The sequence below is a fragment of the Colletotrichum abscissum genome (assembly GCF_030869225.1).
Source record: "Colletotrichum abscissum strain IMI 504890 chromosome Unknown Scaffold_18.1, whole genome shotgun sequence".
Classification (NCBI taxonomy): domain Eukaryota; kingdom Fungi; phylum Ascomycota; class Sordariomycetes; order Glomerellales; family Glomerellaceae; genus Colletotrichum; species Colletotrichum abscissum.
The window spans coordinates 38,780-65,557 of NW_026850076.1; the positions used below are offsets into that span (position 1 = coordinate 38,780).

A 26,778-nucleotide genomic window follows, 5' to 3' on the forward strand; every position below is an offset into this window, starting at 1 on the left:
GACCGGAGGGATCGGCCGAGCTACTACGGAGTACTGCGGTTTACTTCTCTACTAATCATATCCACATTCCCAAACACGGCTACAACCCCACAGCGCTATCATCAGGGGCCAACGTAGTGCGCAGGAGTGGACTGCCGGACGGGTTCCCCGCCAAACACTTTATCATCTAAGAGCCCTAGTCCGCCATGGCGTTGATCTATGCCACGGTCCCATGTGCCGTGAACAAGAAAGGTAGAGAAAAGGTAACGCAGTGCCGCTTCAGCTGCTGCGCTCTTACAAACACGTCTTGGGTTGGTAATTGTGTCCATTGTGATTCGTGTGTAGGTGCTTCTCCCCGCACTTCGCCCCCCCTGTCTAGGCCTTATCTCTCGGCCTACACCATGTTCCCTCCGTGCGCCTCGTCCCAACATGGCTTGGTGATGATGAATCTCCCTCGTGATCCCTCCCTTTTCCATCACCTTATCTCCATGTAATTTATTACTCCAGCGTTCGTTATCTTCTGCTTGTTTTGCAAAGCAAGTCTTTCCTTCGAAATCCTCATTCTGTCCGCAATCACGCGTGATGCAACGCGGTACACATGAAGCAACTCATCTTCACGATATAGACAACTCATGAGCAAGCGACGTTCACGTTAGGCGTACTGTCCTTATAGATCCAAGGACGAAGCAAAAACTCGGCTTATCTTTTCGGCCTCTCGGGTGTTCAGACCGTAGAGTCCGCTTGTGTAAGATTATGGGGCCTGGAGTGCTTGAAACCCCGGCGAAGGCTCGATCGCAAGCCTCGCCCGGCAATCAAGCAATTGCGGACTCCATTGTCGCTGCATGGAATCCCTCCAACACAGAAGACCGGCACCAGCAAGGACAGCAACAACAGCAGCAGCAGCAGCCTCTTCAATCCAACCAACAAAGCAAGACATCTCGAAACCAGCCCCTCCCACGCCGCGTCTGCACAGCATGCCGTCGCCGGAAGGTCGGTTGCGACAAGAAACAACCGTGTCATCACTGCGAGAAGTCTGGAACAGACTGTGTCTATCCGCCTGAAGGAAGCTCGGCTGCGCGGCAGTTTCTCACTGATAATCAGCTGTGGGAGCAGCTTCACCGTCTGGAGCCGATGTTCAAGACCCTGGCAGAATGTATGCAACAAGGCAATATTCCAGGATCCTCTGCCCCCATCATAGGGTCAAGCTCCCGTCCAGAGTCAATATCAACACTCCCTCAAACGCAACTACCAGAATTCAATAATGATTCTGCCTCACCTTCACCACCAACCCCCCCGAATTCAATCGGCTCTTCGACAAGCGCATGTAGAGACACGAGGAAAGAGAGCGTCGCGATCAATTTCAGCACTATGCAGGTGGAACAGGCCGCGATCTCTCTCGGCCCGAAATCTCCGGCGGGGATTCTTGATTCCACAGACGGTGACGCGTCGAACATCGAGATTCCCAACGTTGACTGTGACAGTGCTCAAGGCGATTCGGTCAACTCTTGGTCACCATACGGGACCTCGACCGGGAAGCTCGTTAGGGATGACGGTCGTGAAAGATACGTCAGTGGAACATTTTGGGAAGCTTTGCATACCGAGGTACGTCAATCTACCTTAGAGAAGGCAGTTGGTGATTCTCTCGTGATATGCTGACTGTTTATCGATAGAATGACCTGGAAGATGGCGTGATCAGCGAGGACGATTCCGAGTTCGAAGAGCAGACATCATCGTCTCGGTCAGAACTTTTGCAGTATTCCTTGCTATCTACTGGCGGCACCCAAGAAACCGACACTTACTCCCTGCATCCTCCTCGCAATCAGAGACTAGAAGCATGGCAGCTGTACAACACCAACGTACACCCTGTTGCTACCGTCCTGCACATACCCTCAGTTGAACTGGCCGTCCTCGAAGCAATGCAAAACCCACAAAATCTTACAGCCCCCTTGGAGGCCCTCTTGTTTGTCATCTATGTTGGTGCAGTAAACAGTCTGTCCGATGATGAATGCGAGGCGCGTTTCGGATCAGCTCAATGTGATTTGTTGGGGAAATTTAGGCGAGGTGCTGACGCTGCGTTTGCTCGTGCGAGGTTGATGGTAACGGATGACATGCTCACACTGCAAGCTTTTGTGGTTTACCTCATTACGTTACGGTGCCGAGACCCTACGTATTCATGGAGCATGACAGGACTAGCTGTGCGGCTTGCTCAGTCCCTAGGCATGCATCGAGATGGGAGCACGTTCAATCTCCCCCCTTTCGAAGCTGAGATGCGTCGACGATTGTGGTGGAATATCTGCATTCTAGATACGCCAGCGTCCGAAGACTACTCGTGTTCATCTGGCCTGTAAGTTGTTCATACCCATTAAACGCTTGCATCGAGACTAATCACGTTTGTCATTAGTCTAGAGTTGAGTAGCTTCGATTCAAGACCCCCAATCAATGTGAATGATGAGGACCTATACCCGGGTATGACAGAGTACCCCTCCGAGTCTAAGGGAATCACGACCATGTCCTTCACTGCTGCCCGTTGCTGGGCATCAGATATCTGGCGTACGATAATTGACACTCGGAGAATCGACCCAACATCCGGAATGAACTTTGTCTCAATGACGATAGCCGACAAGGAGGCCTGGGTTGAGAGACAGCGAGAAAATATGGCCAGCAAGATATCCGAGAGTCAACCATCTCATGGCTCTTTACACTGTGTAAGTTGCACACAACTAAGGCATCCAAACTTCAGACATGACATTCAAACTCTGACGTCGCATTTGCTCAAGCTTACGACTTCCTTTGTCGGCACCATTGTCGCAAATCTACGCCTTATGGTCCTCAACCCATTATCATCTGGTGTTTCCCTCACCGACGAGCAAAAGAGGCGCGCTTTCCAGAACGCCATCGACTGTATGGCGCATTCGTACCGTCTCCGAACTGATCCGCAAGTAGCGCAGTGGTCATGGCTTACAAAGTGCTACAATGAGTGGCACGCTTTTGCGGTTGTTCTTTCAGAGCTGTGCAACCAGCCTTTGGGTAGGGATGCCGACAAGGCATGGCGAGTTGTGGAGCAAAGTGCTGTTCTTCGTTGGGACTCATCGACGAGGCATAGTCGGGTACACCAGTGGCGCTCAGTAATGAGAAGTATTGACAAGGCGAGAAGACGGAGAAAGAAGGAGTTGGGTCGCCGGAAATCATTTTTATCAGATCGGCGCTCATCGTCAGCATCCTCTGCTGCGAAACGTCCGATATTGGGAGGTCGGTTCTCGTCCAAGGGCATTGCAAGACCATATGCCAGCACGAATCTTGTTCAAAGCGACAATGCTCAGTCGGGTGTAGTTTCTATGCCCCGAAGCGCTGAGCGAGAATTCGACACAGCGATGTACAATGCAGACGAGATGATAGGGCCCCTCTTGGAGATGGACGATATGTGCGATTTCACCAATGCAGACGGCCAATTGTATTTTAGTCATACTTAGAGTATCAAGTGAGCCTCCTCGCGGTCATGGAAATATCGCGTCTCAAGATGTCAATTCTAACTAAGATATCTAGAATTTTCCAGAGCCCAGAGATGCGAGATCAGCACAGTCTTGCAGCCAATACCCCTTGAATATCTTCCTTCGTCATGTGGATTATACCCAAGAGCTCGTTGTCGCGACTATAATCCTGTGCATGCTCTGGAGCAAAGGTCGCTCTCAATGCAAATGCTGCGAATGCCTTTGGGCTGAACTTGCCCGATGCTAGCTCATGTTCGGCGTTCTTGACAAGCGATTCGGTGTTGACTGCAACCGCCTTCCAAGCGTGATCTTGATCCAATGCTTTGAGAGTTTCTAGTAGCTGCTTTGGGGTCATCGCGAGGTCTCGGATACGAACGGCCTTGTTCTTAGTTGCGTCCAGGTTCTTGAGGATAGCAGCAACAGCCTGCGCGACTGTCTTGATTCTCGTTGCAGAAAATGTTGTGTCCCCGCCATCGAAGATGTTCACTGTCCGGGTCGAGAAGTTCGCAAATGCCCCGAGTGACAGGCCTTCGTCAAACAAAACGCTGTTGTAGACGTAGGTGTAAGTCAAGCCAGTGTCCCGGACTTCCTTCTCCAGGTAATCTTCAACCTCTACCTTAGTTCGGTAGGTCGGAAAGGCACGAATCTTAGGGTTCTGGAGATCCGCACCGAACTCCGACGGGATGAATCGTTTTACCCCAGCGGCGATCGCAGCATCGATGAGTTTGAACTGGCTCTGTAATCCATTCTGCTTGCCGACTGCAGAAACTACAGCGTCGGTGCCCCCAAGAGCATTCTGAAGTGACTCGGACGAATCATAGTCGACTTCTACCACTCGGGCTTTGACAGGGTAATCAATCGGGGTGCTTTCGCGGCGAATTAAGACTGTCACATCGAACTCTGCATCGAGCAGGGATTCTAGGAGACGGAGACCCAAGTTACCGCTCGCCTGATCGAACACGCTCTTCGAATCAGTTGATTGCTCTGGGATTGAAGTGATCGTCGTTGATCAAAGCATGTTATGACTCACCCCAGCCAAAGCAACGGTCTTGGTTGCGTTGTTCTCTGATACAGCCATCTTTGTGCGTGTGGAAAAGAGCTTGAATTTGGAATTGTAAAAAGAGGACAGCGATGGATCACAAAGACAAACAGAATGGTAGAGTCAAGGGGCTGACAGTTGCATTCTAATATCCCTCGCGACTTTGAGCACGGTTAGACCTTCTGCGGGGAGAAGGCTACCTACATTACGTGACTCTCGGGGTCGTTGCGCCGCCTCGCTCTTTCGGCCGGCTAGATGTGATCTGCCCGCCGCCTGTTCGGCACTTCGACGGTGCGTCGCTTCTAGGTGTGAAGAAGCAGTTTGATATTCAACGGATTAGCCCTGGTGTATGCTACAAAACTGTATTAACGTGCATGTACAAGAAAGGTATAGCAAGTGCCATTCTCCTAAGTTACTAGTACGTGCTAAAGTCCTAAGTTTTTTTTTGCTTCTCGATCAAGTTGTTTGTGTTGATCCGGTACATGGCAACAAGAGCCTCCTTCGCCTTTTCCATATTCAAATTCTTCTGTCGCTGCTGAATCTCCCGCTGGCTCTCAAGCAACTTATCCCTGATTTCAGCCCACTGCAAAGTGGATCCTGTCCCTGCAACGGTCACTGGGCAGACTTTGCCTCCTTGCTTCCTCCAGACTCCGTCTATGAGAACAGCCTCGATATCTCGAATATCGCTGTGACGAACAACCGCAGTCAAAGGATCCGAGTCTGCTACGCAACTCATTGTCACACTCCCGGCAGCATCAAAGAGGACCAGGTCAGCCAACTTTCCCTCCTTTAGGGACCCAATCTCGTCCCCCAAAAGCACCGCACGCGCTCCTCTGATGGTCGCTGCGTTGAAAGCATCCTGGGTGCTGCCCGCCGGCTGGAGATTCAGTTTTTGAGGAGCGCCATCTGAACCATTTGTCTCCGCAATCGCCTCGCGTTGGCGCGCCATCTGCAAAGCAGATCGAGCGAGAGACAGGATTGAAGATGTGTTATTTGTGTGGCAATCGACACCGATCGTGTAGTTAATGCCTGATGAGAAGGCAAGAGGCCAGCCGAAGCCCATCTGAGCTTCCGTGTCTGGAGTGCTCGACACAGCAACCTGGGTTTCAGCCAGTTTGGCTTTCTCGCTCGCATCAAGGCCTGTGGCGTGCGACAGCAAGATGTCACTAGGTGACTTGATGAGACCATAAGCCTCCAGGGTATTGATCAGGGGGTTTGCTCCTAGCTTCCAATCAGAATTTCACATATCCATGGGAAAATAGTAACGCCAAGCGCCAGCATACGTACCAAAGGTTGGATTTTTCGCGTAGTGAGAGGTAAAAAGCTTGATACCAGCATGGCGAAGTCCGTTGAAAATGCCTACGATGGCCTCTTTGGGGAGAAACCAGTAGTCGAATCCGAACCCGATTTGAACCCTCCCGTTTCCATAGGGCTGTGCTTTTGCAAGCTCAAAGATATGCGCCATGCTTGAGTCTGGCATGATATCCATTGATAGCTCGCAGGTTTTAGAGTCCCATTTCGTGAAGTATGGGGCTTGGGAGTAGGCGAAAATTGAGCGAATGCCTGAAGCAATTGTGGCTGATAGCGCTTGGGTGGCTATGTAATGAGTTCATCAGTATGTTATTCTGCTAAATAACTTCTCCATTCGCCGAAAGAGTCCTACCATGGTCATTGGTTTGATTACCATGAGCATGATCAAGTACGAAAGTTGTTCCAGCATCTATCGCTTCCAGTGCGCCACCCAACTGGCCCCAGAACATGTCCTTGGGAGAATAGACATGGCTTTGCCAATAACCTGAGCTGTGTTAACGAGGCTGCTCTATAATTCTTCGTTGATATAGACATAAATTAACTTACCAGAGGGAACGTAGTCAAAGATTGATTGGTCTGCATGGCACCCCTTGAGCTGGGTCTGCCAAAGGTGGTGATGGGTGTCAATAAAACCTGGGCTAATGATCTTGCCGCTGCAGTCGACGAGCTGAGCTCCTGCCGGGAGTGCAATTGCTTTTCCAATCTTGGCAATACGGTTGCCTTGCACAAGTATGTCGGTGTTCTTGAGAGGCGTCACATCATCTCGCTCATTGTGAAACAGTAGGGTGCCGCCTTTCAGCAGAATGGAGCCGGTTGCTTGAGGCGTAGTTTGGCTTGTTGTCATTGTGCGTATCGGGTGTCGGTTATGATTGGTCAAGCTAACAACGAAAATCCGTCCGTCCTCGAAGTACAATGTCACCGTTAGAGATGGAGTTCTTAAGCAGATGTATTTAGGGATAATTCACTTACCCGAGCCCGGACTTACGGAGCGGGGCAGCGACAGGTGACTGGCAACTTCGGCCGAGAAATCCGAGAAGGCCGGTACCTTGTCAATTGCATTAACCAGTCAACGAAAAGAGAAGCACGGCGCCGAAATGGAATTCAACAAGGATGTGGAACCCTTGTCATAGTCGCTGCTAACTACGTAGTACAGTATCAATGATGAAAAGAAAGAGACTTGTGACCTTTGCATGTGGTTCCAGTGCCAATTGTTGCACACTTATCTGGTGAGACCAACGGAAAGGGAAAGGGTGAGGAATCAATCGTGGATGTGTGGAGATTTGAATTATTATTGCCTTCCACTACGATCGAGGATGCGACTGCGTCGTTCTAAAAATTGGTCTGAGCGAATGTGGCAGTTGCATGGCCTGAGGTGGGCGACGCATGCGGCGACCAGAGAGAGGAGCCACTAGGTAATCCCAGATATGTCTGCAGAGCATATGTTAAATCGTTCATCGTTTGAATTTATATCTCATCTACAGGCATTTGCTAAAAGATAGTGGTCTTTGGAAGACTTAAAGAAGATTCTCGACCTAAAGTTTGTGACGGACGGCACTTCAGTCGCTCTTTTGGAAGACCATCTTGTTCTTGATATGACCCAGCTTCTCGATCTCGACCTCAACCACATCACCATCGTTCAAGCAGCCATTGGTGTGCCATCCTACGCCCTCCGGCGTTCCGGTCATAATGATAGTTCCTCGACGCAGCGTGCGACCGCGAGACGCGAATGAGATGAGCTGTCGGCATGACCAAATCATCTGAGACGTGTCACTGCTTTGACGGACGGTGCCGTTCACAGTGGTCGTGAGCTTCAGATTTTGTGGGTCGGGGATCAGCTTAGGGGACACTAGGCTGGGTCCAATAGGTCCGAATCCGTCAAAAGACTTTGCGTAGCCCATTTGATATCCGGAGACGTCGAGTGCGTGAAGGTTACGCGCTGACACGTCGTTGCTTACGGTGTAACCAAGAACGTAATCCAGCGCCTCGTCTTCGCTGATGTCGAATCCATCTTTGGCGATCACAACGCTTAGTTCACCCTCGTAATCAAGTAGCTCCTGCGCGTCTGGATGGATCTTGATATCGTCCAGCGGTCCTGCAAGCCTGTCGGGAGGGGTAGCAAAAATTACAGGCTTCTTGGGCGGTTGGAACTTTGAATTGAGAAGTAAGCCTTAGCGCCTGCTTTGTTGGAAGCCTTTCACGTTCAGTCGCCTCACTCTCACCTTTGTTTCGCTTGCATGAGACTTGTAATTGACCCCAGCACAGATAATGAGGGGTGTGTTTGGCAGCGGACACAACAGCTACGTAAATGTGATTAGTCTGTGTAAACTTCAGTTCGAGATTGGACAGTCCTACTTTGCCGACTACGGCTTGATCATCAGATACGTTGAAGCCAGACTCCAAAGTACCCAATACTACTTGCACTGTCTTTCCAAGCAGCTCCGATGCCGGAACGTTGTTGTCAATATTGCCATATCTCTCAACGCCTTCCGCGTCTTCAAATCGTATCAATCTGTCAAATGACATGACAACTTATTGAGATGAAGATTGTCTTTTTTCCGGTTTCGTTTTGATTATGAGTGACCCGAAAACAAGAGGGCGTGGATTACTGGCTGCTCTGAAGCAAATATAATTTTTGTCGTCGGTCGAGTGAGATTATATCTTAGTAGGACGGGAGACATTACGTCGACGCAGTCTGGTCTCGCAGCGCGTTGACGGCAGTGGTGGACTGTGCTGGAGGGAATGGCCGGCCGAGGATTTGTCTTTCGGCGACTTACACCGAGATCACGGGAATTAAGTCGCCAGTCAGTTTACCCCAATTCGGGGATTCGGAGGGCGAAGGCAATAAGAAGCGTGGAAATACCAGTAATCACCACTCTCTTCCAACAAGCGTGATCATTAAACTTTCATATTCACATTCAACCCCTCCGCTACGTTGCTTCTCAGACTGATCGTCACCACTGCATTCAGTTCACATAATGACCCAACATTCGGCTGATTCTCGCATCCTTCTCGATCGTCTCTCTCACGTCCGTTATGGCCACCCCGACATTCAGAAAGCAAAGGAGTTCTATACCGACTTCGGTTTGATACCTGTGAGGGAAACCGGGGATAAGGTCTACCTACGAGGATTCGGAATTGATCAGTTTTGCTACGTTGCTGAAAAGACGGACGACGGAATGAGGAAGTTCAGGGGAGGCGCTTGGATTGTGCAGTCCATGGCTGAGCTAGAGAAGGCGGCGAAGCTCCCCGGATCTACCCCGATCACCGACTATGATGCTCCAGGTGGAGGGAAAGTCGTCATTGTCAAGGATCTCCTAGGAGAGCCAATCACTTTGATCTACGGCCAAGAAGACCGCGTCCCCGAGCCTAGAGAGGTTCCCAAGCCAGTTATGTGGAATACCTGGGAGGACAAGAAGAGGCTCGGTGAGTTCCAGCGACCAGATCGAGACCAACCATCGAAAGTACACAAGCTCGGTCATTACGGGTTCGAAGTGAACATCGATCGTCTGCACGAGGTCTTTGACTGGTATAGCAAGGTTTTTAATTTCAAAAAGACCGATTGCCTTTACCACCCCCAGAATAATAAGACAATCATGATCTTCATTCATCTCGACAAGGGCAAGGAGTTCGTCGATCATCATGTTGGTGTCTCCCAGAACGCTCTGAGATTTGGTATGAGCTGACATATAAAATGCAGAACATCTTCATCGCTGGTTCGCCCGAGGTTACCGACGGAATCAAGGCTCATCATAGCAGCTGGGAGATAGATGATGTTGACAGCCAAGTAGTTGGCCACCACTACTTGATCCGCAAGGGACATATCAACGTTTTCGGCGTGGGAAGACATGTCCTAGGCAGCCAGATCTTTGATTACTGGTAAGAGTCTTAGCTTCAAATGTTTCCTTGATCATGGCATCCCTAATATCCCTGTCTAGGTTTGATCCCTCTGGATTTGTTGTCGAGCATTACGTCGACGGCGACCTCGTGAACGAAGACTCTCCAAATGCCAATGAGCCAGCTGTTGCTGCCACAGTCTCCAGCTGGGGACCGGATATTCCTCGTGCCTTTTTCACGAAGAGATACGAAGATCTACCGGGACTCAAGGATTTCCCTACCATGCCGATTGAGGCGTAGATTTGAGGGCACAAACAAGGCACCGAGAAAGGAGGCTACGGAGAATACTTGCGAGAACTTAGGCCAGAGTAAGAAGAATGCAGCGGTTTTATCAGTGTCAAGAGCAATTTCAGAAATGAAGCAAGTGTATTGGACCTTACTTAGTTGTGCAGTATTTACATTTGGTTTTCTGGGCCTCTTGGATCCAATGGGTCTTGGGATTGGAAAAAACACCCACGGATGTGATAATATTCTGAGCTCGACGAGTTCTTGTCTCAACTACGAACAGCTGTTGATTTGGTGAGATATTCGCTTTCGGCCACTCTCGGTGCATATATCCCGAAGATCCGTCTGAAGTATGGGTCTCAAACCACCAGGACGCACATATCAATGACCAAAGTACTTTACCTTACTAAGTAGAGGCCCCCTTACTTCCACTGCGAATCTGACAACCATCAAGTTGACAACATTCCTACTTACATTCTTGCTTCTGAAGATTAGGTTCCCTGCTCCACTTGTTTCAACCTACCTTACTAGACACTCTCGCTAAATTCAACGCCCGCGCCGACCATGTCACCACCAGTTCATGCGCCTATATCACCCCGGGGGACGATGACGAACAAGGTAGCCCTCGTGTCGGGTTCTTCAAAAGGCATTGGGGCTGGAATTGCAATGGAACTCTCAAGTCGTGGAGCAAACATCGTTCTGAACTACCCTTGGGGTTCTTTGAAGCAAGAATGCGAAGCTACTGGAGCGAAACTCCAAACTGATTGGATCGCGGTCTGTGCCGACCTCACGGCGGATGAAGGGCCAGAAGAATTGGTGCGCCAAGCTGTGGCAAGGTTCGGTCACATCGATATCCTCGTGAGCAATGCCGGATACGTGCCCATTGCACACCTCTGGGACGCTGACTTGAGCATGTGGGATCAAGCCATGAACCTGAATGCACGCGGCGCTTTCGCACTGGTCAAAGCAGCGCTCCCACATCTCACGCCTTACAAACCGGCCGACCCTCCGAACATGTCTGGTACTATTGGCGGCTCGCGCATCATCATGGTGGGGTCAGCGGCGTCCCGAGTACCGAAGCCGACTCAAGGAATCTACGCAGCGACCAAAGGGGCTTTGGATGCAATCTTGCGTGTTTGGGCAAAGGAATTACCACCGAAGTACGGCTGCACGGTCAACATGGTTGCACCAGGCCCAGTACTGACAGAGAGTTTTCTGGAGCACTTCTCTCCCGAAGAATGGGAAGGATTGAGAGAAGTCTTCATCAGAGATACACCGGTGGAAGGTGGTGCGGCATCTGTTGAAGATGTCGCATGGGCAGTTGCGTTCTTAGCTGAGGAGCGATCACGGTTCATCAACGGCGAGTACATGTTTGTGACAGGCGGTGTGTCTATGCAATAGAAGCTTTTTGTCAATTCATCTTACTTCCTTATTGACCATTATCCGATCACTACATTTCTTGACTACCTTACACCACTAATGTGAAATCTATTACGCACACCGACTGGAATTTGACAATTTGGTTTGTTCAACTTATGCAATGACTGAAATGGCACACAACAAAACATGGATACACCGAATCTGCCTACTTCTATCTACCATTCCGAATGCACCAAATTAAGTTAATTCCTCTTTCACGACTGCATGTGCTCCATGATGACACCTATCACATAACTTTAACTCAGCTCTCTCGATCTGAAGTAGTCTCGTTCGTAAGTCGACTCGTCAACAGCAACTCCCAGTCGGGGTCGGGAATAACCTGCGCTCGTTAGAAAACCATTTGCATTCCGATCGTCGATAGCAGAAGGCAAGGCGTCGTTCTTACCAATCCCTCGAACTCGATGTTTTTCGGCCGAGTCTTCAAATCCCCAGATAGCCGGATATCATAGCGCGTGATATACTCGATCAGCAACAGCTTCATGGCGACCTCGGCAATGTATCGGCCTGGACAAGCATGCCTGCCATAACCCCATGTTAGGTCTTTTTTACCTACCGTCACCATTTGATTGCTGCTTCGGGCCTCGTCTTTAGCGACGCGCATTCGATAGAATCGGAGACCATCAAACACCTCAGGATTATGGAACAGATCTTGGTCCATGTTGATGGCTCCAGTCGGCAATGCGATGCGTGCGCCTTTCGGGATGCGAAGGCCGTTTGATAATGTGAAGTCCGACATAACCTTCCGCTGGAAGCTTGCTGTTATGATTCGTTGATGTCAGTTGAAACGTCCCCTCATTGCCGTAGTATTGTGTTGGACTTGTACGTACCCAGATCCGGCGGGTTCAATCGCTGAGTTTCCTTGATGACACTATCCAGCTTCATCATATCCGTCAATGATTGCTTGCTGAGTACCCCGTTCCCTCGAGCCAGGACCATTTCAATCTCATCACGAAGCTCAGAAATGTACTCCGGGTAAGTCGCAAGATCCATGAGACACTGAGTGACTGTTGCAGCCATAGATTGAATGGCGGCTACGCACAAGTTGATTTGAGCAACTGTGTGCGCCTCCACGTCGTCTGGGCCAACAATCGTGTCGGCAAGATAGTCCAGCAGTGCGGGAGGACTGCTCAGGGGCTTCCCTCCAAGCAGCCTTCTTCTTTGCAAAGTCTTGGCTACCAAAGCTTTGCCTTCGCCAAAGCGCTGCATCATGATTCCGCGTCCCTTGACAAATCGATGGACAAAAGGTCGCAGCGCTGCTGGCCACTTCTTCAGATTTTCCGTCCAAACGACAGCAGAATGGACATGCTCGCTGGCAATATCCAGCCATTGATCATTATCCGCCGACTCAGCGCTGTGAAATAGTCTTGCGGAGACACGAGAAACCTGACGCATAACGTGTGGCCACGGCTTGACAACTGTGGGAACTATTCAAAAAGTAAGTATTGCCAAAGGTGAAAGCATTATTAGGTGGAGTCCAAAAGTCTTCAAGAAACGCCTGAGAGCTAGGTTGCTTTGGCTGAAGGATTCAAGGATTCGAGACTTACCTCCATAAGTTTCGAGTGGCCAGTGGCTGCGTATCAAACCAATAAGTACTGGAACATATTGCGCTGAGAAGAGTTAGATGCATGATTGAGTCTTGGAACAATAACTTCCGAGGACTGCTCACGAAGACTCGGGTTCAGCTTCTTGTTTACGATGGCGATTTGTTTCTCATCGAGGTTGCCAACTTTAGTATACTTCTTCATACTAAACTACCATCCCCAGAAGGTTGAGCAGCGAGTTAGAAACGACTTCTTCACTATTACGAGACTAAGTAAATCTCATGTCAGGTACGTACCTCTTCTTCGAGAAATGCAGCGAAACTCAGGGACTTGTGGCTTCCTAGCCCGTGGAGTAGCTCGAGAGGTATGATGATGTTCGTGCCTGCAAAATGGTCAACGGCAGGGAACATTTCGCGAACGTCCCCAAGTAATTTCCAACTAACCTTCAGTCGTGTTTATCCCAAATACCCGATTTTGGAACTTATCGTTGTCAGAATTTCAGCTTGGAACCCCGTTGTTGCTAATCACAATCGCAAAAGAAATGAGCATACTTTGTTGTAACTTGTGATGAACAACCTTCTTGTGTCTTTGATGAAAATATCAATTCGCTCCTGTCGATTGGGTACCTCATCTTCCAATGCAATCGAAAGTTTTGGCATTCTGACCTCGACTGCAAATGACCAGAGAAGCAGCACCCCGAAGGCGCAAGCGCAAAGAATTGTCCATCCCGCCACTGCCAACAGGTTTTGCTGAAACTTATCCCTTAAGATTGGGTAGTAGAGCCCAATTTGTGCAGACATTGTAGATAAGTTTTGTGATAGCAGTGGCTTGTGCTGGGTCTATTGAGTTGTGCTGTGTTCTTTTGACGGTGTGAGTTAAAGTTCAAGTGAACATTGAGAAGACGTTATTCATGTCTTGTCTATTGACCTCCCCGAAGCTTTCCAGCCATTATGCCAAGGCCGATTGCTTTCCCAACCCTGGCAGATTGTATCAGCTCGGTCACATGCCTGGGGCGTGATTGAGCTCCGGAGTTTTCGGCCGACACGATATGGCGGCTTACAGGAGCTCGGTTTCTCGGTCATTCTGCCAGGCGTCCAGGCAAGCACGTATCCCGGGTACTAATTTTGAATTCTTTACTGTATAGCACATGGTCACAACAGGGCCATTCTGGTTAATGCCCAACCGAATGGTTGATAGAATGCAGCACCTAGATTCAGACGCCTTCGGTCACTAGCTGAAGCATTAAGAAACCTTATCGGATTCTATTATCTAGTATAATGCATCTGTGTCAGCTCAGATCTCATATCTCAGTCACTGCGTCATCCGTCTTCTGGGCCTGACATCTGCCCCACGCCCCATCATTGTCTTTGCTTAGTGAATACGTGCTTGATTTCCAATGTCACCAGACAAAGACCTCAGTCTGGCCATCGTTGGCGGTGGTATCGGTGGCCTCTGCCTGGCCCTATACATCACAACTCACACGAAAATCCCGGTCACTGTGTATGAGAATGCTCCAAAATTCGGCGAGATAGGAGCCGGTGTCGCCTTTGGACCAAATGCAGTACGAGCAATTACGAAGATATCGGAGCCACTGGCGGCTGCAGTTGAAGCTCGGGCGAACAGAAACATTTTCGCAGACAAGGACAACATCTGGTTCGACTTTAGAGTCGGGATGGACAGCGCCGATGAGACCGCCAGAGCCCGTGGTGTCGTTGCCGGGACGTACCTCTGCTCTGTGGAGCATCCCGAACCAGGAAGCTGGATGGTGAATCGCTCGCATCTTGTTGATGAGATAGCCAAGCTCCTTCCGACTGGAATAGCGCAATTCAGCAAGGCTTTACATGGTATAGACGACCTTGGAGACAATGGTGTCCTTTTGAAGTTTGGGGATGGGACGTCAGCGAGGCATAGTGCCGTCATCGGATGCGACGGGATCAAGAGTCAAACCCGACGCATCATGCTTGGAGAAGATCATCCCGCCACCAATCCCTCTTATTCCGGCAAATACTGCTACAGAGGAATGGTTCCGATGGACAAAGCTGTGGAGCTTCTAGGCGAGGAGAAGGCGAAGAACTGCCAAGCATATCTGGGGTACCACGGTCACATGCTGACCTTTCCCGTTGCTGGTGGTAGAATGATGAATGTGGTCGCCTTTCAGTCATCAAAGGAATGGCCTCACAAGACAATGGTCACCCCGGCAACCAAGGAACAGATGCTGCAGAGTTTCAGCACATGGGGTCCGGATGTACTCAACATTGTTCGACTTATGGGCCAATCAGATATTTGGGCGCTCTTCGATCTTTCGCCTATGGGAGATTACCACAAGGGCAGGATTTGTCTCCTCGGAGACGCTGCACACGCTTCAACACCCTTTCAAGGAGCCGGTGCGGGTATGGCCGTGGAGGATGCCTATGTTCTCGGAAGACTCCTCCACAATGTCCAGCAAGCACAGGATCTGCCTGGCGTTTTCAAATCCTTCAGTCGAGCTCGAGTTGAACGCACGCAAAATCTCGTTGCTACAAGCCGAGAAGCTGGTCACTTGTGGCATTTTGAAGCTGAGGAGGATGACCTTGGGAAGATCACGGAGATTATGAAAAACAGGATGAGTTGGATTTGGGACAAGAACATTGATGATGACATTGCGCAGGTTACCACAGATCCCCAGAGACAAGATTAGGTAGCTTCAAGTACTTGTGTGTATTGTAGTGATGATACTCATACTAGTATTTTGTGCATTGAACATGTGGAGTGCAAATAAGAACCGGCTTGATGAGAAACACACCATGTGGGCAGGTAAACACCATAGAATCTTATGAACCCGGCAAAGACAGATGATCATACGTTTGAAAAGTACTTTAGGCACTTGGCAGCCCAGAATTTGAAACAGAAGCAAGTTGAATATTTAATATCAAATGTCTAGGGACACGAGCTCTTGTCCAATCTATGCCTTTGGAACAGCGGGACTGATGCTCATGCTCTGTTCAATGTCGTGGATGATATCGTCAATATGCTCGATGCCAACTGAAACTCTGACCATTTCCGGCGCAACTCCAAGATCGATCTTTTCCTGTGGTAGCATAGGTTTATGTGTTGTCGACCAGGGGTGCATGGCAGTCGTTTTCGCGTCTCCATATCTAACTATAAATCAGCACAAGTAGCAGGTGGGTGCCAACGGCACGGTGTTCGTCACTTACCCTGGGTTATTCGAGATCATCTTGAAGTTGTCAACCAGCTGTTCACCAGCATCCGCTCCGCCCCTAATTCCAAACATAAGTACCGCCCCAGCTCCGCGGGGTAAATACTTCTGCGCGAGCTTATAGTGAGGGTGACTAGGAAGACCAGGATACGAAACCCACACTACGTTTTCGTGTTTCTCAAGCCAGTTCGCGAGAGCAATGGTATTCTGAGCGTGTCGCTCGCAGCGCAGACTCAGAGTCTCGATCCCGAGCACGAACTGCTGGCTGTTGAAAGGAGAAAGACAGGATCCAACGTCTCGGAGGATCTGCCCTCGAATGCGCATGATAAAGGCCTCTCTCCCAAATCGCTCGGAAAAGTTCAACCCATGGAAGCCAGGACATGGTTTGTTGAACTGTGGGAACCGAGTCGAAGATCTCCAGTCAAAGTTGCCAGAATCGACGATGATACCGCCGGTTGCACTCCCGTGACCGCCAATCCACTTGCTCATGCTCTCGACGACGATGTCTGCTCCGTGCTTTATGGGCTGGCAGAAGTATGCGCACCCGACGGTGTTCTCGACTACAAGAGGAACTCCCTTCTCATGAGCAACTTGCGCAATGGCTTCGATGTCCGGAACATTGAAGTTGGGGTGTCCGATAGTTTCGATATAGACGGCTTTGGTGCGTTCATCAATTGCTGCTCGGACTGCTTCCACAGATTCTTCCACGACGCGACATGTTACGCCGAACTCTGGTAGGAGAAAAGAGAATTGATTGTATGCGCCGTGATAGTAATGCTTCGTCGCTACAATGTTCTCACCGTGCCCAGCCAAAGCAACCATGGTCATGAACACGGCTGCCTGACCGGACGAAACTGCCACGGCTGCAACGCCACCTTCAAGGGCTGCGACACGACGTTCAACCACGGCTGTAGTTGGATTGCCCGTGCGGGTCGCAATTTCACCCTCTTCCTCAAGGTTAAATAGCCGAGCAGCATGAGCTGAACTGTGGAAGTTGAAGACGTAGGTCGAGTAGATTGGGACCCCACGCGCAAGCGTTGCAGAGTCAGGAGTTTGCCCTGCGTGGACTTGTAGAGTCTCAAATTTGGGAACATGGTTAGATCCATTCTGGGCGACTTGAATCACTCGCACATCCTGTTTTTGGTCTTGTTGGATGGTCGCCATTTTCGAGTCTAGCGGGAAGTTTTCTCGACTTGAGATTGAATGTAGTGAACAACAGCAAAGGGTGGTGATGTCAATAAGAAAATGACGAAGCCCTTCGCCACAATATGCTTTCAAATTATTGTCTCAAGTCCAAGAAATGGCTCACGACCTGAGATTACTATGATTAGTTGCAGTTCAGTTGGCCCATGTCGTTGGAGCAATGGGTCTAGTAAGACGGCGAAGGTGGGTAAGAGGCATTATCTCGGGCATCTCGGGCCTTCGGCTGGCGACCCCGAGTTGGAAGGATGGTTCGCTGGAATTCGGGTGCCGCGGCATTCCATGCTTGCAATCATTCATGATGCATCGAGTGATTCTCCCTCGTGCCAAGATACCAAACGTCTTCAGTCCAATGTCCGAGATTTCATATATTTCAGTCTGAAGCTGCAACTACCGGCCATCTGGTCTGAAAAGGGAGTATCAACGCATCGTACTCTCTACTTTATTTACAGTCACTCCACACAAATCTATAAAAATGACTGCCGGCAAGAAACTGAAAGTCATCATTGTTGGCGCCGGCTTCGGCGGGCTTGGAGCCGCAATCGAATGTGCACACCGTGGCATGGATGTCACGGTGTTGGAGAAGTATCCTGACTCCAACAGCCAAGGTGGTAAGCATCACCAAGCCGCCCCTCTTTTTGTGTGGCAGAGCTTTGGTCGCAATGATCTACGAAACTCACTACGGTTCTCCTTGGCAGATATTCTTGATTTCTTCCCCAATGCTGGCCGTATCATCAATCGATGGGATGCAGGCAAGGTTGGCCAGCAAATTCACGACACAGGTTGTAGTCAAATCCGCACCATGGAGCTGTACAAGTACGACAGCAAATTCATCGTTGATGTTCCGTGGGCAAGGGATGGAAAAGAACACAACATCACCTATGCAGGCCACCGAGGCAAGATTCACTCGATTTTCCTTGCTTATGCGAAGACCTGTGTCCAGGACATTAGGATCGGCGTTTCAGTCACGAATTACCTTGAAGAAGAAAGCCAAGCAGGTGTGAAGCTCAGCACTGGCGAGACTATTTGGGCCGACTGTGTCATCGCCGCAGACGGCCCACGATCCATCGCTCGAGCTCAGGTTTTGCATCTTGACGACAAGAAGATCGACGAGACCACGAGCGGCTGGTCTGTGTTCAGAAGCTTCTTCAAGACTGACGAAACGATGAGAAATCACCCCGGAATCAAGGATCTTTTCCACGAGGATAGAGATACTGTTCGATTCTGGATGTATGATAACTTGAGCCTGATGGCCTTTGTTTGGAACCAAGCTCAAGGTATTGCCTGGGTCTTGGTTCATCCGGTGAGCGCTTCAGCGTTTACCCAACATAATGTCGATAACTTACTTACTGACTCACGTTGATAGGACGACAAAGAATCATCTGAATCTTGGTCCAATATCGCCGAAAGAGAACATGTAGCAAAGTGGATGAGTTTCTTCCCAGGAAGAGATGCTCAAGCGCTCCTCGACGTTACACCTTCTGACAAGACCATCGATTTCAAGCTGGTCTATCGGCCAACCATAGACACTTGGGTTAGCAAAGGTGGCCGCACGATTCTCATCGGAGACGCTGCTCATGCCAACCTTCCTACTGCCGGACAAGGCGCTTCTCAAGCTCTCGAAGACGCGGTGACTGTCGCTGAGTGTTTACAGTCATCCAACGGAGACGTCAAACTAGCACTTGAAGCCGCACAACGGATCCGGTACCATCGGTCCAATGCAGTGCACAAGAGCGGACAACAGAATAGAGATGCATTCTACAAGATTCCCTGGGATGACATCGAGGCGGCCCCGGAAGAGTGGGCCAACAAGCGGTTCCCCAAGCTGAAGCCCTGGGACCCTTTGGGGTTTGCCAGAGAGCAGTTTCCCAAGGTTGCTAAGGACATCAAAAACGGTGTCACGGGACATCTTAACGATGTCGCTGTGGCTCCGCCCCCTGGCGGGTACTGGTGATTTGAATTTTTGATGAAGCTCGCGCACCTAAGAATGCTTTGAGTTGTTACGTAACCAACTTATTAGAGTATATAGCATTGGCACGCATACTAGATGCATGATTTAGAAATGTTGGAATATTGATCCGAAGTATCAGGTTTGAAATGTGTAGTTACGTTCGAAAACTCCATACGATTCGCTGTGTTTAAGAATGGACGGCCAAGTTTACTCTCATAAAGACTTGCCAATTCTCCCATGCCAATTGAGTAAAAGGACGAGCGAAAGCACATATGCCAAGGATTATGGTAAGTAAGGTAGACAATGAAACCGTGAGCGTATGGAAACGACTTTGGGGGGATCTTGAATTCTTGGCCTGGCATGAGTTCTCAGAGATTGACGTTGCAGTGAGTCTATCGCGATGTCATGATGCTTGCGCTATTACTCCCTACGAGAATATCGAGATGTTGTGGTTGGGTGCAGGGACTCCGTACACTCCCTGCAAATTACATCTGCCGAATTCTCAGCGCCCAGCTGAACTGGACATGCTTTCTCGGCGGGCATTCCGTCTCTACCATGCCACGTACCATGCTGAGTCAGAACTCTCAAACCGGTTCCTGCCTGCGTCGGTAAACCATCATACTCGGGCTCTGGAACTTGAAAGCCGATTGAGACACTACTGGCGTGTACGGAGAGGGCAGTCGTAACATCGGAGACGAAACCTAGTGGCGGATGCACATCTGTACGGGAATTCGTCACACATACTGTACAGAACTGAGGGTCCTTGGGAATTCCCATTTTGCGATCATAAAGGGGAGAAGGGGGGAACTATAATGTTAGCCTGAGGCATTCGGCCGAAGCTAGTGCCTAAAGCTCGGCACTCTCGGGAAATACGCCGCTCAGCTATGAGCATGTCGCACAACTCAGCACGCACACAGCCAGACAGCGCGCGCTGTCTCTGAATCTACGGCGTTTGGTTCAGGTGCACCCCTATCACCGGACACTCGTGGGTTCGTTGATCTAACCCGGGATGTCTTATCTATCGCTTCATGGTGTGTAGCAAGAGAGTGTGTGGTATCTCTAACGCGTACCTGGAAAAAAGAGAAAAATGCGCAGGTGGCCGGCTCAGCGCTCAGATCAACGTCAAGAAGAGATTTTTGAGTTGTCTGCGAATGAGTTGACAACTGCTACATTGACTTTAGATTCCCCAAATCACCACAACCAACACTTGAGTACACCCGACTGCCAGTCTACGGAGACAATTAAACCTCAAACTCAGACTCCGACTGTAACACCAGCAGAAAATACACCTCCGCATCCTGGATCCTCCGCCATCATGGCTTTGCTCACCCCCGGGCCAATCGTCTCACACGTGCTCATGGTCCTCGTGGCCATGCTGAACATCTGCATTCTTTCTTATGATGCTGGGATGATCAACAACTTGAACTCGGTTAAGCCATACCAAGACTGTGCGATTATCTGCCCGACCCAGTTTCCATAGCTAATGACTTCCCATAGACTTCAAGTTGAATAGCGATATGATTGGATTGAATGTTGCCATCATTAGTGCCGGTTCGATCTTCGGTGCCCCGATAGTGGGTCCCGTCGTTGATCGTTGGGGACGGAAGACCGGCCTCGCCGTTGGCTCCATCTGTATCATTCTCGGAGTTGTACTTCAAGCTTCGGCCTCGAAAGGTGAGAGCTCTTGCGGAAACGTTTTACAAGTACGACTACTCACCAGCAACGCAGTTTCACAGCTCATCGTCGGCCGCTTCATTATCGGATTTGCCTCCCTCATTAATGGTTCCATTGCTCCCATGTGGGTTATGGAGGTGGCGGCGCCCAAGTATAGCTCAATTCTTTCAAGCACCGTCTTGACATCCGTACCTTTCACGTCGTTCTTGGTCAGTTGCATTGTCCTGGGCATCTACGACAAGCAGTCCGACTGGGCATGGAGAGGACTTATGCTTGTAAGTGCCTATCCCCTTGAGACAACATCAAGGCTCTATCTGATGTCTCTTAAACAGGGAGAAGCAGTGCCTTCTATCATCTCCCTGTCTCTCTTACCATTCGTCGACGAAAGCCCACGCTGGTTGTTTTCAAAGGGCCGCCATGACGAGGTAACGATGTGAAACATACTCCTGGTTTAGGGTCATTCGACTGAACATTCTCAAGGCAATAGGGGTGCTCGCTCGATTACATGCGAACGGAAACCGGGAAGATGCTTTGGTGCTTTCAGAAACACAAGAAATTGTCGCGGCTTTGAACCACGAGAAGGAGAGCAATGGAGGGTGGAAAGATCTCATTGCGCCATGTGAGCCAGCTTCAGCCAAGATGAGTCGCCGAGTTGACAACTAACTAACGGGGAAACACATCAGCCCCAAACCTGAAACGGTTCACAATCGCTGTACTAACGAATATCTTCTATCAAATTCTGGGCGGAAATATGATCTTGTATGTTACAAGGACATACTCACATTCTGATTGTTCTAGCGCTGACGAAATCTTCTAGATACTTCTCGTCATTCTTGATTGGAAAACTAGGAGTTTCTGAGCGGAAGTCTGTAATCCAGATCAACATCGGTTTGCTGTTGTGGAAGGCTTTTTGCAGCGTGGGCGGTGTCCTCATCATCGACAAGATAGGAGCTCGCAAGCCATTGAGTAGATGCCCCTCGACAAAGTTTTCCGCTGGATTGATCTGACCTCCTTGTCTTTCTACCTAGTTACCGGAACTTCCGCCACAGTTGTTCTGTTTGGAATTCTGGCCGGCCTGTCTTACCTGACCGAGGTCCATCCCGAGACAAATGCGTATGCCATCGGTGCGATTGTCGTTGTTGCCCTGTTCCTACTTGCAGTTGCGGCAAGCTGGTACGTGAACGAGCTCTGAATTTCCTCAAGTTTACTAAAATTCGTGCAGGAGCATCTTGGCCTACACTTACCCTCCTGAGGTGCTGCGATACTCTCAGCGCGCTAAAGGGGTCGTAGTTGCCCAAGCAATCGGGTATGCATTCAGCTTCCTCAACCTTTACACCACTCCTCTTGCTATCGAAAGAATCTCTTGGAGATACTATGCCATCAACGGTGGTTGGAATCTTGGAATACTATTTGTCGTTACTTGGCTGTTTGTCGAAACCAAGGGCAGAACCTTGGAGGAGATGGATGAAATCTTTGATGGGGTTGTCTACTCGAACAATGTCATCATTGATGGCCAGAATTCTAAGAGTGATTTGGGGAAGGACGTCGGTGATAGCAGCAGTGTGGCCAAAAGGAAGCTTAGCAAGGTCAGCACCCGGGAGTAAAGCAGATAAACTGCCCTGGCGGAAAAGGCTCAGCTGCGAATATGTACCAGGTATTGAATCAGGCTAGTTGAGGTCTCTCTGAATAATTCGAATCACGATGTCCTCAGCGCGCCACGCAACTCTCTGATTTCTGATCATTGTATTTTGACCCTGCGTTGCTGGACGACGACTTCATTCACCAACCTCGACATGACAACCCGCCGCGACGCCACCACGGTGTAGGATTCGGACAAACTAGTGCACTCCGCGGGGCTGAGAGGACACCGAGAGAAGCATGTCATTTCACTGAGTGGATGGATGCTGTAAGATCTAGCGCTGACGATGGTCAACGTTTGAGTCCATTCGTGCCGCGATGCCGCGCTCGGGCACGGAGCTGAAATCTCGTGGCCGGCGCCAAAATACGCCACTTCAGCAGGCTATGGGAAGCCACAACGGCGATCGTAAAGAGAAAGAAGAAACTCAAGCACTGGTGATCCAACGGTAAAACTCTATTCCCCCTTTCAGGACTATCTAAAATGATGAAGCGCCGATCCATCGCTAGCCGCTCGTGACGGCGCTAGAACATCGCAATTCAAAGCACGCGAGCTTGGGGTCGAAGGCGCTCCACGTCGAAAGCTTCTTTGTGGTGGAAGAAAACTAAACTTCATCGAGCAATGACGGTTGCTACGTCCAAGCTATAGTCCGGGACCATCATATACTTAGCCTTCCAGCAGAGCCAACTCGACGTATATGAAGGCCTCTTTCTCATCTCTTGGCGAGAGAGTTCTTGCTCATTTGCTCATTGTCGCCTACTTCACCTTCTCCAGGCTCCTCGTCTCACTCATCGCCTCTTGAACCACAAATCGCCGCTCGTTAAAGCACTCAATCGCAATACAACCGCCATCATGAAGATTGCTACCGTCACCAGCGCGCTCACCTTCGCTCTCTCCGTCGTCGCCGCACCCAGCGCCACCACTTCCACAACCAAACGTGGCGGTAAGGCCAGCTGCCCCGTCAACGCCGCCCAGCCCGATGGCAGCCTTGGTAAATCCTACGTCTCGACTAGCCTTCTCGTGCCCATCTCCAAGAATCTGCCCAATTATGCCTTCCCGGCGACGCAATGGGCGCAGGTGACACCCAAGGATATTTGCACAGTCTTCAACCTCGATCTGCCCGTCGCCCAGACCCAGGGCAAGGTGTGCAACCTCGTCTTCGACTTCCCTTCATGGGAGCAGGCACCTGGGAAGTTCGTTTTCCTCGGCCAAGGTACCTTTAAGTTCACCGGGTATGCCATTGGCGTCGGAGCCGTCGCTGGGCAGACCACATATAACAAGCAGCCTGCTCCCGGCCCTAGCCCGCCTAACCCCCCGCCCACGATGACACCCGGCCACAGCTATGTGAGTATTGAACGTCAACAGAATCCGATGTAGACCGCCGTCGATTCAGTTACTGATGGTAGTGCCTGCAGATTGTCAATAGTGCCCCATGCGGCATTCCAGCTGAGGTTCCGGGAAGTGTGACTGTATCAGGAAGTCTCTGCTCGCCGGACACCACCTTCTTTTTCCAGCAGAGCAAAGATGGTTGCCCAGTTGGATTCTTCGTCGTCTTGACAGATGCGTAAGCAGGTGAATCGTACTTTGATATCCCTGGCATTTCCTTACTGTAAGAGCACGAGTACTTGGAGACTCAAGCTGGGCCTTTGAACTTCTCAAGGGGTCAGAACACAGGAGGCGTGTGGCCCCGATATCCGATCCGATCATGTGTTTGGAATATGTCATCGTTAGCGCACTTGTCTATTGATATTATTGCTTTGCTCTGTGTCCCACTGAATCCTTCATGTTCCTTTCAACGGAACATGCTCTCTCTTACCACTCTTTCGGGACATATGCCGGAGTATTGTCCTCATCCTCGGGGGTTCTCAACCCCAGCCTCTCCAACACCCAATTCTGCAGCGGCAGCAACACCAAGATAGCCCGGTTAAATCTCCATCCGATGACAGGGACCATCGCACCAATCATAGCATCCAAGATGAAGTGATTCGCCGTTGCAACGATCGTGAAGAGCATAGCCATCGGCCACAGTGGCGCGATAAGACGAAGCGGACGGTGAGGCGAAAACCGGCAGATACTCCAGGCGAGGAAGAGAGCGGTACCGCAGTGAAGACTCGGCATCGCGGCGATGGTCAGCTGGAACTTGTTGTGCGTCCACGCGTTGCCTCCTCCCTTGGCTCCGTGGAGCACATCTTCGAATCCGTATTCGGCCGGGAGCATGCGCGGCGGCATGCAACGATAGGTCGTGACGATGACGAAGGCGATGGCATTGTCCATGGCGATAGTTCGTCGGATTCTCTGGAACGTGCTCGGTGGAAGAAATGTGTAGCAGTAGATGATGAAGATGATGCCGAGGCTAATGTGGAAGTAGTAGATCTTAGCCAAGTAAGACATCAACCAGGGCATGTTTGTAAGGACATATTTCTGCACGCCAAGTTCGACGTCAATGCCGAAGAACTGCTCGAACTTCAGAATAGAAATCGCATGGTCGCGAGCCCTCGCAAAGACTGCTTCGTTACCGGCAATCATACGTGCCGAGAAGGCACGAAGCAGCTGGTATATCCTAGGAGACAAACAAGCCGGTCAGCGCCGGTTCATAACAACGTTACCTGAATTATTAACGCGGGCCAGACGATCTCGTACCAGTACGTCGCATTCCAATACCAGATTTCAGCAAGGAACGGGAAGGTATGGTAAAATCGAACGAGAAGTTTGCTGTTGATGCGGGATACCTCGCCCGACTCCGCGCGCATCTCCGGCTTGAGGAGCGGAGAGGTGGGGCGGGAGGAGGAATCCTCCGACCCACGCTCACACGAGTCTACGTCATCGTCACGATCCAGTCGGCGGCGGTTGATGAGAGTGCCTATGGTGAAGGCAAAAACAATGACTAGAAGAGCAAAGGACGTCAGATGAGGCTTGGACTCATAGAGGTAAAGACATATGGTCTAAGTATACTATAGGAAGAAATCCGAGCCAGTGGAGCGGGATGGACTTACAAGCTGGTTCGGCCACATTCCTCAGAGCGCCAAGTGACGAAGCCATAATAGGCTAAACACAGGAAATTGAGATCTTGTTTGGTATCGATTAAGTGAAAGATGTAGTTGGACAAGGCTGTCCTGACGAGAAAGCAGAATGAGTGAATAGCTTTCGCTTCCCCAAAGCAGAGAAGAAAGGAGTGAGTGACGAGAAGATATTACGATGAAAATGCCAAATCCACCAGAAACCCCTTCACATGGAGAAATAGGAGAGAGGGACGACAAGACTAATAAGCATCCTAGGCACAATGCCCCAGAGTCCGCTTCACCGGGACAAACCCACAACGGGCGGAAGATGTACCAAGTCCAACCGCCGCATATTGTGGCCAAGCATTGTTGTCAGATCGGCGCCCCAGGCATTGGGAATTCCGCCCAGCCTTGAAATTTGAGCAGGAATAGGACCACACGTGTGGGCGTAACCGCACGGAACCATCTGATAGGAGAGTTGGGGGCGTTGAACGTTGAAGGAGGGAGGGCGGAGCGGGACTGGAGACACGACGACCTGACGTCCCACACCCCATCCCACATGTCCACCATCCATCCATGATCCATTACGGTATCACTCCAGCCAAGCACAGGCAAAAGAATGGCTCGGCGCAGGAAGGAGGGCACGCGACCCAAGCCCTCCTTGACGCGTGTGTGATTGCGCCCGGCAACGTACAGTAAATCGTAAGCCAAAAACCCCAGTTTTCATTAGAGCCTCCTTGCTCGCAGTCGCCCGGTCTCCACGCTGAATCACTGTAATCCAATTATGGACTGACGGTGGGAAGAACTTCGAAAAAAGGGATGTGGGAGTTCCTTTTCTGGTGGATCATCCAATCATTCCGAGTCGGACTCTACCCACTTGCTTGCACATAAGGAAACTTGGGAGTCGTGGATGACGGGGTTCACTTCCCGTGGTTTTGCTCGGCAGCCGGAACAACCGGAATCAGCGTCAGGGGGTAGAATTCGGGCGCCAAGTCGTCTCCGAGAAAAAGTCTTGCCATCAAATTTAGAGTATGGAAATCAACAGAGCGCCCTTCTCCTGGCTCCATCTAATTGCGAATGCTTTGCGCGGGATTGTGGACCCGGTCCTTTCGCCAAGTGTTCGAATCTGCGTGGGACTGGGAACGCTTTAGGAGAGCCATGGAACTGTCATGATCGAGATACGAACTCAATCGATGTTTAGTAAA

General features: G+C 50.3%; 13 protein-coding genes across 13 annotated transcripts; 7 read left to right on the top strand and 6 right to left on the bottom strand.

The window, feature by feature from the left end:
* Positions 1 to 732: 732 nt before the first annotated feature.
* Positions 733 to 3,449, top strand: CABS01_08005 (uncharacterized protein; the record flags this gene model as incomplete). The annotated part of the gene is made up of 4 exons (XM_060541367.1): positions 733 to 1,581; positions 1,650 to 2,323; positions 2,381 to 2,684; positions 2,757 to 3,449. 4 exons carry the CDS (start codon positions 733 to 735, stop codon positions 3,447 to 3,449), a joined length of 2,520 nt encoding a protein of 839 aa, XP_060402171.1.
* A 100-nt stretch (positions 3,450 to 3,549) lies between these two features.
* Positions 3,550 to 4,545, bottom strand: CABS01_08006 (uncharacterized protein; the record flags this gene model as incomplete). Its single annotated transcript, XM_060541368.1, has 2 exons — positions 3,550 to 4,431; positions 4,498 to 4,545. The coding sequence occupies 2 exons, from the start codon at positions 4,543 to 4,545 to the stop codon at positions 3,550 to 3,552; spliced, it is 930 nt and encodes a 309-aa protein (XP_060402172.1).
* A 394-nt stretch (positions 4,546 to 4,939) lies between these two features.
* On the bottom strand, positions 4,940 to 6,661 carry CABS01_08007 (uncharacterized protein; the record flags this gene model as incomplete). Its single annotated transcript, XM_060541369.1, has 4 exons — positions 4,940 to 5,727; positions 5,794 to 6,102; positions 6,170 to 6,301; positions 6,364 to 6,661. 4 exons carry the CDS (start codon positions 6,659 to 6,661, stop codon positions 4,940 to 4,942), a joined length of 1,527 nt encoding a protein of 508 aa, XP_060402173.1.
* Positions 6,662 to 7,373: 712 nt separating this feature from the next.
* CABS01_08008 (uncharacterized protein) lies at positions 7,374 to 8,340 on the bottom strand (the record flags this gene model as incomplete). The annotated part of the gene is made up of 3 exons (XM_060541370.1): positions 7,374 to 7,964; positions 8,037 to 8,114; positions 8,170 to 8,340. 3 exons carry the CDS (start codon positions 8,338 to 8,340, stop codon positions 7,374 to 7,376), a joined length of 840 nt encoding a protein of 279 aa, XP_060402174.1.
* A 452-nt stretch (positions 8,341 to 8,792) lies between these two features.
* Positions 8,793 to 9,951, top strand: CABS01_08009 (uncharacterized protein; the record flags this gene model as incomplete). The annotated part of the gene is made up of 3 exons (XM_060541371.1): positions 8,793 to 9,458; positions 9,515 to 9,693; positions 9,753 to 9,951. 3 exons carry the CDS (start codon positions 8,793 to 8,795, stop codon positions 9,949 to 9,951), a joined length of 1,044 nt encoding a protein of 347 aa, XP_060402175.1.
* Positions 9,952 to 10,500: 549 nt separating this feature from the next.
* Positions 10,501 to 11,337, top strand: CABS01_08010 (3-oxoacyl-(acyl-carrier protein) reductase; the record flags this gene model as incomplete). The annotated part of the gene is made up of 1 exon (XM_060541372.1): positions 10,501 to 11,337. The coding sequence occupies one exon, from the start codon at positions 10,501 to 10,503 to the stop codon at positions 11,335 to 11,337; it is 837 nt and encodes a 278-aa protein (XP_060402176.1).
* Positions 11,338 to 11,617: 280 nt separating this feature from the next.
* On the bottom strand, positions 11,618 to 13,717 carry CABS01_08011 (uncharacterized protein; the record flags this gene model as incomplete). Its single annotated transcript, XM_060541373.1, has 8 exons — positions 11,618 to 11,695; positions 11,762 to 12,132; positions 12,204 to 12,800; positions 12,921 to 12,983; positions 13,043 to 13,127; positions 13,214 to 13,299; positions 13,361 to 13,397; positions 13,469 to 13,717. 8 exons carry the CDS (start codon positions 13,715 to 13,717, stop codon positions 11,618 to 11,620), a joined length of 1,566 nt encoding a protein of 521 aa, XP_060402177.1.
* Positions 13,718 to 14,313: 596 nt separating this feature from the next.
* CABS01_08012 (mannitol 1-phosphate dehydrogenase) lies at positions 14,314 to 15,594 on the top strand (the record flags this gene model as incomplete). Its single annotated transcript, XM_060541374.1, has 1 exon — positions 14,314 to 15,594. The coding sequence occupies one exon, from the start codon at positions 14,314 to 14,316 to the stop codon at positions 15,592 to 15,594; it is 1,281 nt and encodes a 426-aa protein (XP_060402178.1).
* A 264-nt stretch (positions 15,595 to 15,858) lies between these two features.
* CABS01_08013 (O-acetylhomoserine (thiol)-lyase) lies at positions 15,859 to 17,277 on the bottom strand (the record flags this gene model as incomplete). Its single annotated transcript, XM_060541375.1, has 2 exons — positions 15,859 to 16,051; positions 16,112 to 17,277. The coding sequence occupies 2 exons, from the start codon at positions 17,275 to 17,277 to the stop codon at positions 15,859 to 15,861; spliced, it is 1,359 nt and encodes a 452-aa protein (XP_060402179.1).
* A 511-nt stretch (positions 17,278 to 17,788) lies between these two features.
* Positions 17,789 to 19,267, top strand: CABS01_08014 (uncharacterized protein; the record flags this gene model as incomplete). Its single annotated transcript, XM_060541376.1, has 3 exons — positions 17,789 to 17,924; positions 18,012 to 18,616; positions 18,680 to 19,267. The coding sequence occupies 3 exons, from the start codon at positions 17,789 to 17,791 to the stop codon at positions 19,265 to 19,267; spliced, it is 1,329 nt and encodes a 442-aa protein (XP_060402180.1).
* Positions 19,268 to 20,351: 1,084 nt separating this feature from the next.
* On the top strand, positions 20,352 to 22,542 carry CABS01_08015 (uncharacterized protein; the record flags this gene model as incomplete). The annotated part of the gene is made up of 8 exons (XM_060541377.1): positions 20,352 to 20,712; positions 20,762 to 21,213; positions 21,271 to 21,363; positions 21,419 to 21,557; positions 21,622 to 21,697; positions 21,756 to 21,904; positions 21,967 to 22,111; positions 22,161 to 22,542. 8 exons carry the CDS (start codon positions 20,352 to 20,354, stop codon positions 22,540 to 22,542), a joined length of 1,797 nt encoding a protein of 598 aa, XP_060402181.1.
* Positions 22,543 to 23,426: 884 nt separating this feature from the next.
* On the top strand, positions 23,427 to 24,142 carry CABS01_08016 (uncharacterized protein; the record flags this gene model as incomplete). The annotated part of the gene is made up of 2 exons (XM_060541378.1): positions 23,427 to 23,918; positions 23,990 to 24,142. 2 exons carry the CDS (start codon positions 23,427 to 23,429, stop codon positions 24,140 to 24,142), a joined length of 645 nt encoding a protein of 214 aa, XP_060402182.1.
* Positions 24,143 to 24,386: 244 nt separating this feature from the next.
* CABS01_08017 (uncharacterized protein) lies at positions 24,387 to 25,613 on the bottom strand (the record flags this gene model as incomplete). The annotated part of the gene is made up of 3 exons (XM_060541379.1): positions 24,387 to 25,134; positions 25,215 to 25,458; positions 25,568 to 25,613. 3 exons carry the CDS (start codon positions 25,611 to 25,613, stop codon positions 24,387 to 24,389), a joined length of 1,038 nt encoding a protein of 345 aa, XP_060402183.1.
* Positions 25,614 to 26,778: the final 1,165 nt, after the last annotated feature.